Source organism: Mixophyes fleayi, chromosome 5, assembly GCF_038048845.1.
Source record: "Mixophyes fleayi isolate aMixFle1 chromosome 5, aMixFle1.hap1, whole genome shotgun sequence".
Taxonomy (NCBI): domain Eukaryota; kingdom Metazoa; phylum Chordata; class Amphibia; order Anura; family Limnodynastidae; genus Mixophyes; species Mixophyes fleayi.
The window spans coordinates 278671500-278684131 of record NC_134406.1 but is presented as its reverse complement, the minus strand read 5'-3'; the positions used below and the strand labels follow the sequence as shown (position 1 = coordinate 278684131).

The window sequence follows — 12632 nt, the reverse complement described above, 5'->3', positions numbered from 1 at the left end:
AAGAAGGACATATCATGAAAGATTGCAGAAAGGAAAGATACATAACACCTAGAGGAGGGTCACATAGATACCCACAAAGGAGAAACTCACCTAGATTAGAGAGCTCACAGATACCTGCGCATGTTATAGCAGCAAATGCTGTGCGGAAAAGTGACAGTCAGTGCTAGGGGTCAGGTCATACCTGTAGTCTACAGCCAGTGAGGTTAACTGAGAGTCTGAGGGAAGAACCTTCAATAATAGTTGACATAGCTGGTAGGAAACAAACTTTTCTTGTAGATACAGGGGCGGCCAGATCAGTGATAACCTCTCCTTTAAATCTACAGGTAACTAGCAAAACTGTTCCAGCTATGGGGGTAACGGGAAGAGTGTTACATTACCCTTTAACTAAACCCACAGAAATTACTATCGGGCCTCTGCATACCAAGCATTCGTTTCTCTTGGCTGCAACAACTCCTACTAACTTACTAGGAAGAGACTTGTTGTGCAAAATGGGATGTGTCATATACTGTACCCCTGATGGTGTATTCCTAGATATACCAGAGAAGGTCGCGCATGAGGTACAGGATATATTGGACAACCCACAAAGGTTAATGTTACACTCTACTGTTATAGAACAAAGCCCATCTTAAGTAAAGGGGCTGTTGCTGGAGATACCGGGTTCCCTATGGACCAAAGATGGACAGGACACTGGATTGATGGCAAATGTAGCTCCTGTGATGGTAAATCTAAAAAGTGGTAGGATAGCTCCAAAAATCCCACAGTATCCATTAAAACCGGAGGTGGAATTAGGAGTGTATCCTGTTATTGAGAGGCTGTGCAACAAGGGATTTTAATTCGTACATCCAGCACAGCCAATCGTCCCATTTTCCCTATGAAGAAGAGTGGGGGGAGGGGCTATAGATTAGTCCAGGACTTAAGGGGAATTAATAAAGTTGCTGAGAGCCAATTCCCCGTAGTGCCTAATCCAGCTGTCATCCTCATGCAGATTCCACCGTCTGCTAGTCATTTCACTGTCATTGACCTCTGTTCTGCCTTCTTCTCAGTCCCTCTTCACACTGACTGCCAATACCTTTTTGCATTTTCCTATAGGGGGGTGCAATACACATGGACCAGACTTCCCCAGGGGTTCAATGACAGCCCTAGTATTTTCTCCCAAGCCTTACATGACTGTTTACAATCCTTCCAACCAAGAAACGGGTCTGTTCTGATTCAATATGTGGACGATGTTTACATGATACTAAATTGTTGTTACAGCATCTCTCGCAAACAGGGCGCAAAGTTGCAAAGGACAAGTTACAGCCATGTCAGACTAAGGTTAAATACTTAGGACACTGTCTCACCCAGGGGCTAAGACACTTGACAACGGACAGAATCGAGGCCACACAACACATGACTCTGCTGCAGAGCCAGAAGCAGATTCGTACCTTCCTGGGGATGTGTGGATACTGTAGATCCTGGATCCCAGGTTTTTCTATTCTGGCATTACCATTGCAGAAGCTAGTCTCTTTCTCAAAACCAGAATGTGCCGTACACACTTAGGAGTCAGAGCAAGCGTTCTTTAATCTTAAAGATAGTCTGACTAGAGCACCTGCATTGGGAATACCTGATTATGAAAAGCCTTTTGAGCTATACTGTACAGAAGCTGATGGTTGTGCAGCAGGTGTCCTCACTCAGAAACATGGTGACGCTAACAGACCGGTAGCATACTACAGTGCACAATTGGACACTGTGGCAAGATCACTCCCAACATGTCTAAGAAGTGTAGCAGCATCTGCTCTTCTGGTAAGTAAGAGCGAGGACGTAGTATTAGGACATGATTCAACTGTCTATACACCTCATGCGGTATCAGCGCTGTTGAATTCAGCTCAAACCAAACATGTCTCTTCAGCTAGGTTCACAAAATGGGAATTAGCTCTGATGGCACCCTCAAACATCACCATCAAATGATGTAGCACTTTAAATCCAGCTACATACCTTCCATATGTGCCTCGAGATGCACAAAGGGTGGGAGGTGAGGAGACCCTGTGTCACTCACCGGACTGTGAGTGCTTCTTCCCGTATATTTAGGAACCGTTGCCGTCCTCCATCCTGAGGGTCTGCGCATGCGCAGCCCTTTCAAACCCTTCAGTACCTGTTCCTTTAACTTAATTGGCAGATCAGGCAACACTCCCTATATTAAGCACCTGTGGTCAATACCACGTTGCCTGATCTTGGAGTCTCATTCCCCATGAGCCTCTGAAGGTGTTCCTGTGTTTCCTCGTGTATTCAGCGCTGCTGATTCCTGTGGTTTCCAGACCACTTCTACTCCTGTGGTTTCCTAACCACTTCAACCCTCCTGTGTATCATCGTGACTGTTAGCTGATTCCTATCCGCTGCCTCCGTGCACTACAGTCTTCAAGCCACTTCAACTCTGCTATGTATCATCGTGACTGTTAGCTGATTCCTATCCGCTGCCTCCGTGCACTACAGTCTTCAATCTACTTCAACTCACCTGTGTGCCATCATGACTGTTAGCTGATTCCTATCCGCTGCCTCCGTGCACTACAGTCTTCAATCTACTTCAACTCGCCTGTGTTTCATCGTGAGTGTTTGGCTGATTCCTATCCGCTGCCTCCGTGCGCTTCAGTCTTCAGCTCATCTCATCTCTCCCGTGTTTCCTCGAGACTGCTACAACTGATTCCTATCCGCTACTCTCCGTGCTCAACAGTTCCAGCTCAGCTCTGCTCTCCCGTGTTTCATCGTTGCCGCACCTGCTGGTTGCTATCCGCTACCTCCGTGTACCTGCAGAGTCCTGCTGCTGCTACTTCTCAGTTCTACTCGTCCTACAACAGCTGACCCGCTCTCCGTGCTTCTCCGTGTTCCCGCTGGTCTCTACTCGCCAGTCTGCATCGGATCTGCGCCTCACTGTTTTCATCTCATCTAGATCATCGCTACTCTTCAGGGTCCTCCAGGAGTCCAGTCCTACATACTACTGCTTCCTGAGTATTTGTTCCCCTGCTGGTCTACTTACCTGTGCGCTGCACCTACTTGATTACCGCTTCATCCTCCTGGGACTTCGCATCCTGCCGGCCTACAGCCGTTCAGGTATCTCTGCACTCCTGTCTGACAGCCTGCTCCTGAACCACGGTATGCATACTTCTCATTGACTGTGCTGGTGTATTGCATATCTTGCTGGACTGAGTTTGTTCTCCTCTGGAGTTTACTATCCGCTGAGACTATTGCCATCATTGACTGTGTTATCTTGTGCCGGATTACCTCCTGTGACTTTCTATTATTGCAGTGCTGTTCAGTCATTAATATATTGTGCATGTTATTGTGGATCAAGTTTAAGGTGCCCGTGTATCCCCTGTATTGCAGTCTCTCCCCGTGCTCCTCCTCACATATATATTCAGTGGTACAACTTGCTAGAGGCAGACCACTGATCCCTGTTTCCTGTGTCACCTGTTCCAGTATCCTCTCACATAGCAGCGGTACAACTTGCTATCCGCAGACCGCTGACTCTCATCACCTCCTCGTTTCTGTTGGACATTCCTCCTCACTATAGCAGTGGTACAACTTGCTACCGCAGACCACTGACTACCCTCACGTGTCCTTTGTCCATACAGTTCCTCGTGTATTACTACATCCATATTACCAGTGCTGCTAGTCATAGACTTTCCTGAGCATCTCTATCATCTGCTATTTCCTGTTCCGTGATCACCCTGCTACCAGAGTACCATATTACCATCTATACTGCTCTGGTAAGCCTATCACCTGGTGATCCCTGGGTAAAGACTCCTAGTGCCCGTGACACCCTGGTTGGTGATGAGTTTTGAAGGAATACTGATACGCATGATTGTATGGAATATCTGAACCACACCTTTACTGTAAGGCCCGACATACGTGACACCTCCTTAGAAAATGTAGATTTTACGTTTTATACAGACGGGAGTTGTCATAGACAGACAGAGACGGGAGAACTATGTACTGGTTAAGCTGTTGTAGACGATCAGGATGTTGTAGAAGCTGAACCCCTTGGCCCACCTTACTTGGCCCAAGTGGCCGAACTAGTAGCATTAAGGAGAGTTTGAGTTGGCAAAGGGTAAGTCAGCTAATATATATACTGCTCTAGGTACGCCTTCGGGGTAGTGCACGATTTTGGGGCCCTTTAGCGTCTTAGAAACTTTAGGACAGCAGCAGGCACGCCAGTGGCACACTCACAACACATAAAAGGACTTTTGACAGCAATACAGTTACCCAAGACAGTAGCCGTCAAAGTGTAAAGCCCATACCTCTGAAGAAGACCCGGTGTCATTGGGCAATAACAGGGCGGACGAAGCTACTAAATGGGCAGCAGGGCAACCTATAACTGTATTGACAGAAACGATAATGGTTTTTCAGACAGTAGACACGCAGAGATTGATTAAAATGCAAGATTTGTGTTCCCTATAGGAAAAGGCAGTCTGGAAGGCGAAGGGATCTGGTCAAGAGTCCTCGGGACTCTTGAGAGATGGAAAAGGTAGGCCTGTTGCTCCCAGAGCATATTACCCAAGCCTGTCTGAGGCAGCACCTGGTCTGACTCATCTGGGTAAAGAAGGTATGTGCAAACTGGTGAGAGCATACTGGAGTGCACCTGGCTTTTCCTCTCAGGCTGGTAAGAAGGCAATGTCATTTCTTATTTGTTTGAGGAAAAATGTCGGGAAAACTATACCAACTGAGCCATCCCATATCCCTCCTACAGACGGACCTTTTCAGGTAATACAAATTGATAAAAAGATAAATAAAGCTCCAGGTCCAGATGGCATACACCCAAGGGTCCTTATGGAGTTAAACTCGGAAATAGCTAGACCGCTATTCTTAATTTTCAGAGGTTCAATCTCATCAGGCTCAGTACCAAGGGATTGGCGAATAGCAGATGTGGTGCCGTTGTTTAAAAAGGGGACGAGATCACAACCAGAGAATTATAGACCTGTAAGCCTGACATCTATAGTGGGGAAACAACTGGGAGGTATTTTAAGGGACAGTATTCAGGATTACTTGGTACGCAATAAAATTATTAGTGGGAATCAACATGGATTTGTGAGGGATAGGTCATGTCAAACTAATCTAATTAGTTTCTACGAGGAAGTTAGTGGGAACTTAGACCAGGGCAGGACAGTAGATTACTACTACTTAGATTTTGCAAAGGCCTTTGATACAGTGCCACACAAGAGGTTGGTTTACAAAATAAGGGAACTGGGTCTAGAAATCAAAATTTGTACTTGGATCGAAAACTGGTTAGAGAATAGGGAACAGAGAGTTGTGATAAATGGAACATTTTCTAATTGGTCAAAGGTCTTAAGTGGAGTACCTCAAGGTTCCGTGCTGGGACCACTCCTTTTTAATATATTTATTAATGACCTTGGTGATGGTTTAGAGAGTAAAGTTTCTATTTTTGCAGATGACACTAAACTCTGTAAGGTAATAAAATCAGAGCAAGATGTAGCTTCTCTACAGAGGGACTTAAATAAACTGGAGGATTGGGCGGCTAAATGGAATATGAGGTTTAACACAGATAAATGTAAGGTTATGCATTCAGGGATCAAAAACAAGAACGCAATCTATAAATTAAATAGAATTAATTTGGGAGAATCTATAATGGAAAAGGATTTGGGAGTGCTCGTAGACAGTAGACTTAGCAATAGTGCTCAATGTCAAGCAGCAGCTGCAAAGGCAAACAAAGTATTGGCATGCATAAAAAGGGGCATAGATGCAAGGGAAGACAGTGTAATTTTGCCACTGTATAAATCGTTGGTAAGACCTCATCTTGAATATGCAGTACAGTTCTGGGCACCACTCTATAAAAAAGATAATTTGGAACTAGAAAGGGTTCAGAGAAGGGTGACAAAATTGATAAAGGGTATGGAGTCATTAAGTTATGAGGAAAGGTTAGCCAGTTTAGGCATGTTTACTTTAGAAAAGAGGCGTCTCAGGGGAGATATGATTACTATGTACAAATACATTAGGGGTCAATACAGAGAGCTTTCATGGGAACTTTTTACCCCAAGGACCATACACAGGACACGTGGTCATCCCCTAAGGTTAGAGGAGAGGAAATTTCACAACCAGCAAAGGAAGGGGTTCTTTACAGTAAGGGCAGTCAAGATATGGAATTCATTGCCAGGGAAGGTTGTGATGGCAGATTCAATAGATATGTTTAAGAAAGGGTTAGACAAATTTTTAGCGGAAAGGTGTATCCAGGGATACGACCGTTAATTTAAAATAAAGGATAGTAGTGGATATAGGGTAAAAATTGGATTGCAATATTGAGTCTGGGGGGATTTTCAAAATTGAAACAGATGGGCGGTTGCCTACTCCGGATTAATTTCAAATATAAGTGCAGGATCGCAGGAGATCCAAAATAGGTTGAACTTGATGGACTGGTGTCTTTTTTCAACCTCATCAACTATGTTACTATGTTACTATATCCAATTACCACCTTGCAGGAATTTCAAATACGTGTTAGTATGTATTGATGTGTTTTTCAGTTGGGTAGAAGCATATCCAGCAGCCACTAATACTGCTGTGTTCACTGCAAAGAAATGTTTTCAGGAGTTTGTGTGTAGATACAGTATCCCTAGAATCATAGAAAGTGATAGGGGTACCCACTTTACTGGTGATATCTTCCAGAACATGTGTAAGCTCATGGGAATCAGTAGCAGACTTCACACCCCTTACCGACCACAAGCTAGTGGTAAGGTGGAAAGAGTAAATGGTACAATTAAGAACAAGCTTGGTAAGATAATGGCTGAAACTGGGTTGGCGTGGCCTGAAGCTTTGCCACTAGTCCTCCATGGGATCCGAACCACTCCGAGACCTCCTCTTAATCTGAGATACTGTTCGTCCGACAACCTTATTTGATTGTGAGTCCACAAGACGACTTGAAGTGTAAAAATGAAGTGACTGTGCAATATCTCATAAAAATGAGCAGACAGCTAAAACAACAACAAAAACTAAAAATGCTGTCACCTGGTATGCCAGAAACGAACGGTCATGATCTTGAACCTGGGGACTATGTTATGATCCGCAATTTCTTACGCTCAGGTTGTCTAACAGACCGTTGGGAAGGCCCCTACCAAGTGCTGCTGACCAGTACCACATCACTGAAGGTTGCAGAGAGAGACACCTGGGTCCATTCCACCCACTGCAGGAAAGTCAGTAACCCGGAGAAAGTGCGAGATAAAACTGAGACCGACGACACAGATCTGTCACTCATAAACCTGTTCCATGAAACCCTGCAGTCAAGACACCTGAGCCAAGGATGTTGCCCAGACTATCGTCCCAGCAATGGAGTGGCGATTTTTGTTTTTCTTCTGTTCCAGGATTTTTCTTGTTTTAATTTTTTATAGGAAACCCTATTTTTGTAAAGGAGAATGGATGGCATAGGCAGGATCTGGTAGTGACACTGATCAGATGGAGTTGGAAGAAAGGTTTATAGAACACACAGCGCAGCCCATTATCAAGCTTGGTCCAGGGGTTATGAAAAGGTCTGCTAGCCCTGGAACTTGGAGACAGTGTGAGGGGCTATCGTCTGATGAATATTGTATTTGTAAGTACTGTGACTCCCTAGTCGAAGAGAGATGCATCCAGCGATGCCAGTCCAATAATAATCTGGACGTGGGCAGGCATCCTCTGGAGGATTATCACTCCTTAGTGGGTAAGGTTCTAAACCAAACTGAGTGCTGGGTGTGCTCTCATGTGCCTCAGGGACAGCATAACATAGTGTTAGTACCGTTCCCACTAAATATCTCTGAGGTCCTCGAATTGAGGGGAGGGAGGTCCATAGAAGGGAAATACAATAACACTAGGTCCCCTAGTCTGAAGCTTCAGCAATACTCCTAAGACCGGTCTTTACTGTGTCTAAATATATCACATGTAAAACATCTGGAGAATTGGGAAGCTGATCTATCAGATCAGACAATGGCTCGCCACATTCATTTTGGAGGGAGACTTGCAAGGTCACCAATAGGCAGAAATGTTGATGGACATCATAGACTAGGACGTGTAAACAGACATAAGAAAGTATCCATTGGGAAAGTCTCTATAGGTAATTGTAAGAATGTTGTCCATGCTGACACGTGTCTTGAACAAATGGAGACACTAGGCATGGTTGTGTGATATTATCAATGGTTATACTGTTCCTTATGTTCTCCCAGATAATGTGTACTTTGTGTGTGGGAGAAAAGCTTATTCCTGGGTAACTCCAAGTTCCAAGTGTTTGGGTTTCTTAGGTAAACTGGTTCCTGAAATCATGACTATTACACATGAAGAAATGGTTGGTATTCACAAGACTACATCCCCACCATACATAAACACATAGTATGAACATTGTGGCAAAAGAAATATGATTCCTGGTGAAGAACCCATAGCTACAAAATTGATTAGTGAAACCTCTGGCTTTCAGGTTATGGTTGCTCTAGATCTCACCAGGAGCATTTGGGGAACTTTAAATTTTAAAGTATATTCAAGATCTAGCTAAATTGATAGACAATATCACTGAGATGTATGATGACACGTTCAGGTATACGGGAAGGGAGCTACAAGCATATAAAAAGGAGTTGGTGCAACATAGACTGAAATTGAATCATCTAACATCTATTACTGGTGGATATTGTGTGACGTTGGCCACCCAGTTTGGTGTCAAATGTTGCACATACATCACCAATAATACAGATGACCCCAAGGAAGTCATAGACTGGAAGATGGATGAAATTCTGCAACTGAAATGGGAATTTCGAAGGAATCATAATTCTTCATTGTATGAGATAGGAGAAAAGGTGGCAGGATGTTTCTCATGGTTGAACCCTCTAAAATGGTTATCTGGTCTAGGGGAGTGGGTACAGGAAATGGTTGCTAGCGTAGGTAAGCTCCTTCTCCTTATACTTGGTGTCATCCTAGTAATTGTTACGAGTCGCGGCGGTGCTCAGCTGCCGTGACCCTCTCTTCCACGTCCCGGCCGTCGCTATGACGACCGGGACGTCACTTCCGTGTCTCGTCCCGGCCGTTGCCTAGGCAACAGTCGGGACGCTACAGGGCATAGCGCCGCGTCCCGGCATTAGATGCAGCCGGGCGCACGTGCGCCAATTATCAGGTGTGTTATGTGGACAGCCCATAGGGCTAATTGTATCTGCTTCCCGATTGGCCAGTTTTGCTTTATAAGGCAGGGAGGGCTTAGCCTCCCTGACGGTTATAGCTCAGTGCCCCTGTGTCTGAGCCTGCTCATGTATCTCAGCTGGTGTATTGCCTTGGATTTCTGATTACCCGTGTATGACCCCTTGCCTGTTACTGGATTTTGCTGTCTTGCCTGTGTCCCTGATCGTTTGGCCTGTACCACGGATTCTGCTGACCTGCTCGTGACCCTGACCCTTTGGCGTGTTGACTATTCTTTTCTGATAGTGACCCCTGACTTCGGCCCGTTCTCTGGATTAACGGTCTGCCATTACTCTCCATTTCTGGGTCCTCCGCAGCCAGTACCCAGCTCACGACCCTCAGCTGTCTGCGGCCAAGTCTGTCCCCACCACTTGGGGCTCCAGTGAAAACCAGACTTCTGAGTAGACTCCGGGTTTTGTGGTGCTGACTGCTGGGGTTCCTAACAGTAATTGGCTTATGTGTCAGATGTGTTCCTACTGTGTGGAAGTGTGGAAAGCAGTCTACTGAGGTAAACACTGAAAACGAGACTGAAATGGTGGTGAGGGATACTGAGATCATGGTCTGTGAAGAAGTACAGTACAATCCTGACATCGAGAATGTGATTTGGTAATAGTTTATTACACTATCAAAGGGTGGAACTGTCGAAGTCAGCAAATTGGATAAAGTCATTTCAATTAATATCTAGCCAACTTGGTTGTCTTTGTCTGAACATTATGCGTAGAGCACACTACGGCATGGGGAAGCGTATCAAGCTGCAACACATGGCAAATAAGTTCATACATTCACACGAACATAGACATTTGCAATTAGTACACATTAATTGTAGTTGCAACACATAGTCATTTATGTCGAAATGTAGCAGTATTTATATTTAAAATTATAAGTTATATACATGTTAGTGAAATCAAAGGTCCAGGTTGCAGGAAATATGTCATGTTTAGTATCATTTTAATCCCCTATTCATCCGCAGTTTCCTGTTCATTTGCCGAAGGGATCACACATTGCATACTCTAGTTAGCGATGTTAGGGAATAAATGTTTAAAATGATACTGCCTGTATAATGTAAATAGACTAGTTGAAACTGGAGTCTAGGAGGGAAAATCGGAGTGCATCCCCTGGAGAGCTGACCCCAACCTTTGAATATTTTGGTATGAACTGGCCTATGACCTGCAGTACACTGGACCTTCCTGAAGCCTGGACCAATAGAAGCAAGCCACATCATTTGCATTGTTTTACTGTATTCACGGACTGTATATAAGCAGGGTCTCTGGACCTAGTGACCAGTCTACTTGACCACAACCTTCAGACCTGAATGACTGTACACTGGATCCAGAGCGTCTGCAATAAGTAACGGCTGTACTTATTTTATTCCGATTTGTTATTCTGCTACTTTTGGCTATTAATCACATTGTGCTTTGGAACCACATATCGGCAATCGTTATTGGATAGCAACTAGACGTGCATAACACCTTCTAGTCTTCTCAGCAGTTCATTAGCTCTTTTCTGGAATGTGTGTTCCCCCGGACAGTCCAGTCTAGTTCGTCGCAAAGCTCTTGTGGGAACTCCGTGTAGGGCAGATGGGAAATTCGAACTTGTTGAGTGTAATATGCTATTCATGGCAGATTTCTTTCTATACAAGACCGTCACAAGTTCTTTCTTCTCCGCGATTGATATTGTCAAACCCAGGAAAGACATCGATCTCAGATTCATATCAGTGTAGTCTAAAGTCTCAATAAATTCTACAAAGAGTCTGTTTCTGTGTGTGTATGTTAGGCAATTTAGACTGTAAGCTCCAATGGGGCAGGGACTGATGTGAGCGAGTTCTCTGTACAGCACTGCGGAATTAGCAGCGCTATATAAATATATGATGATTATGAAAATACAAAATACAGCACTTAGATACGGTTTCTTACATGGCATATAATACCATCTACTAATCTGTAATAAAATTTAGAGAGTACAATGAAGATTCCCAACGTACCAAAGAAGAACAGATCGAGGTCAAACTCCCCATCATCCCGTCCTTGTAGAACGCCTTCTGCCATCGTTCCCGGCAGTCCATAGAAATCCCACACAGTATCACGGCACTGGATGGAAAGACGATAAATATAAATATTAGGGATCTCGACATTGTGTCACAGTCTGCATATTGTAGGCCAGCTCCATTCATGTATTACAACTGTAATACTACTATAATGCACAGTGACCAATCACGGATTAGCTTTCATTATACACGTTTGCTCTGTGCGCAGGTTAGTCTTGTGTGAACTGTGTAAGCAGTGGTCATAGGGTACCCTAGGGAGGGTAAGAGGGTAGTTGAGGAAATTGATGAGCTGCCTGAAGAGTTGAGTTGTCAAAGAATATTTGAAGGTTTTAAGACTAGAGGAACATCAGACCTCACAGGGACTGCCCCATGGAACCCCCCCTCGCACCCCAAAGGGCAGCTCAGTGACACCCCTTCAACTCTCCCCACAGGGAACCCAGTCACCCCACAGGCAGTCCAGTCACCCCCCTCTCACCCCACAGGCAGTCCAGTAACCCCCCCCCCCTCTCACCCCACAGGCAGTCCAGTAACCCCCCCCCCCCTCTCACCCCACAGGCAGTCCAGTAACCCCCCCCCTCTCACCCCACAGGCAGTCCAGTAACCCCCCCCCCCCCCCCTCACCCCACAGGCAGTCCAGTAACCCCCCCCCCCTCTCACCCCACAGGCAGTCCAGTAACCCCCCCCCCCCCTCTCACCCCACAGGCAGTCCAGTAACCCCCCCCCTCTCACCCCACAGGCAGTCCAGTAACCCCCCCCCCCCCTCTCACCCCACAGGCAGTCCAGTAACCCCCCCCCTCTCACCCCACAGGCAGTCCAGTGACACCCCCCCCTCCTTCCCTCTCACCCCACAGACAGTCCAGTGACACCCCCACCCCCACTCACCTCAAAGGCAGCCCAGTGACCCCCCCCCCCTCTCACCCCACAGGCAGCCCAGTGACCCCCCCTCCCTCTCACCCCACAGGCAGCCCAGTGACCCCCCCCCCCCCTCTCACCCCACAGGCAGCCCAGTGACCCCCCCCCTCCCTCTCACCCCACAGGCAGCCCAGTGACCCACCCTCCCTCTCACCCCACAGGCAGCCCAGTGACCCCCCCCTCCCTCTCACCCCACAGGCAGCCCAGTGACCCTCACTCACCCCACTGGCAGCCAGGGGTCCCCTCTCCCCAGTGGGAACGGTCCAGACTCACAGCTGAGCGGAGTCTCCGTACAGGACACAGGGCGCCGCGCTGCATGCTGGGATTAGCAGTCCGGTAACTCGCTGAACAAACCGTAGCTACCAGCAGCAGAACTACAACTCCAACAAAGCACCGCGCCAGGTCTCTGACAGGACCTCGGTAGGCGTGGTGTCTGCTGGGATTTGTAGTTTCAGGAAAATTGAGCTGAGACTGGCTCGGGAGCCCGGAACTACACATCCCAGGAGGC

The 12632-nt window shown here is 46.3% G+C and overlaps 1 protein-coding gene across 2 annotated transcripts in view; it reads right to left on the bottom strand.

Annotated features, from left to right (window-relative positions):
• Positions 1 to 12477, bottom strand: part of LOC142159400 (uncharacterized) — a 29914-nt gene extending 17437 nt beyond the window's left edge. The window contains exons 1-2 of one of the 2 annotated variants that reach the window (XM_075214270.1): positions 12346 to 12477; positions 11150 to 11255 (exon numbers count right to left, since the gene is read on the bottom strand). In XM_075214270.1, coding sequence (XP_075070371.1) covers positions 11150 to 11213 — 64 coding nt within the window. In that variant the 5' untranslated portion in view covers positions 11214 to 11255; positions 12346 to 12477. The remainder of the gene's footprint in view (positions 1 to 11149; positions 11256 to 12345) is intronic. The other variant, XM_075214271.1, reaches the window with a different exon arrangement.
• Positions 12478 to 12632: the final 155 nt, after the last annotated feature.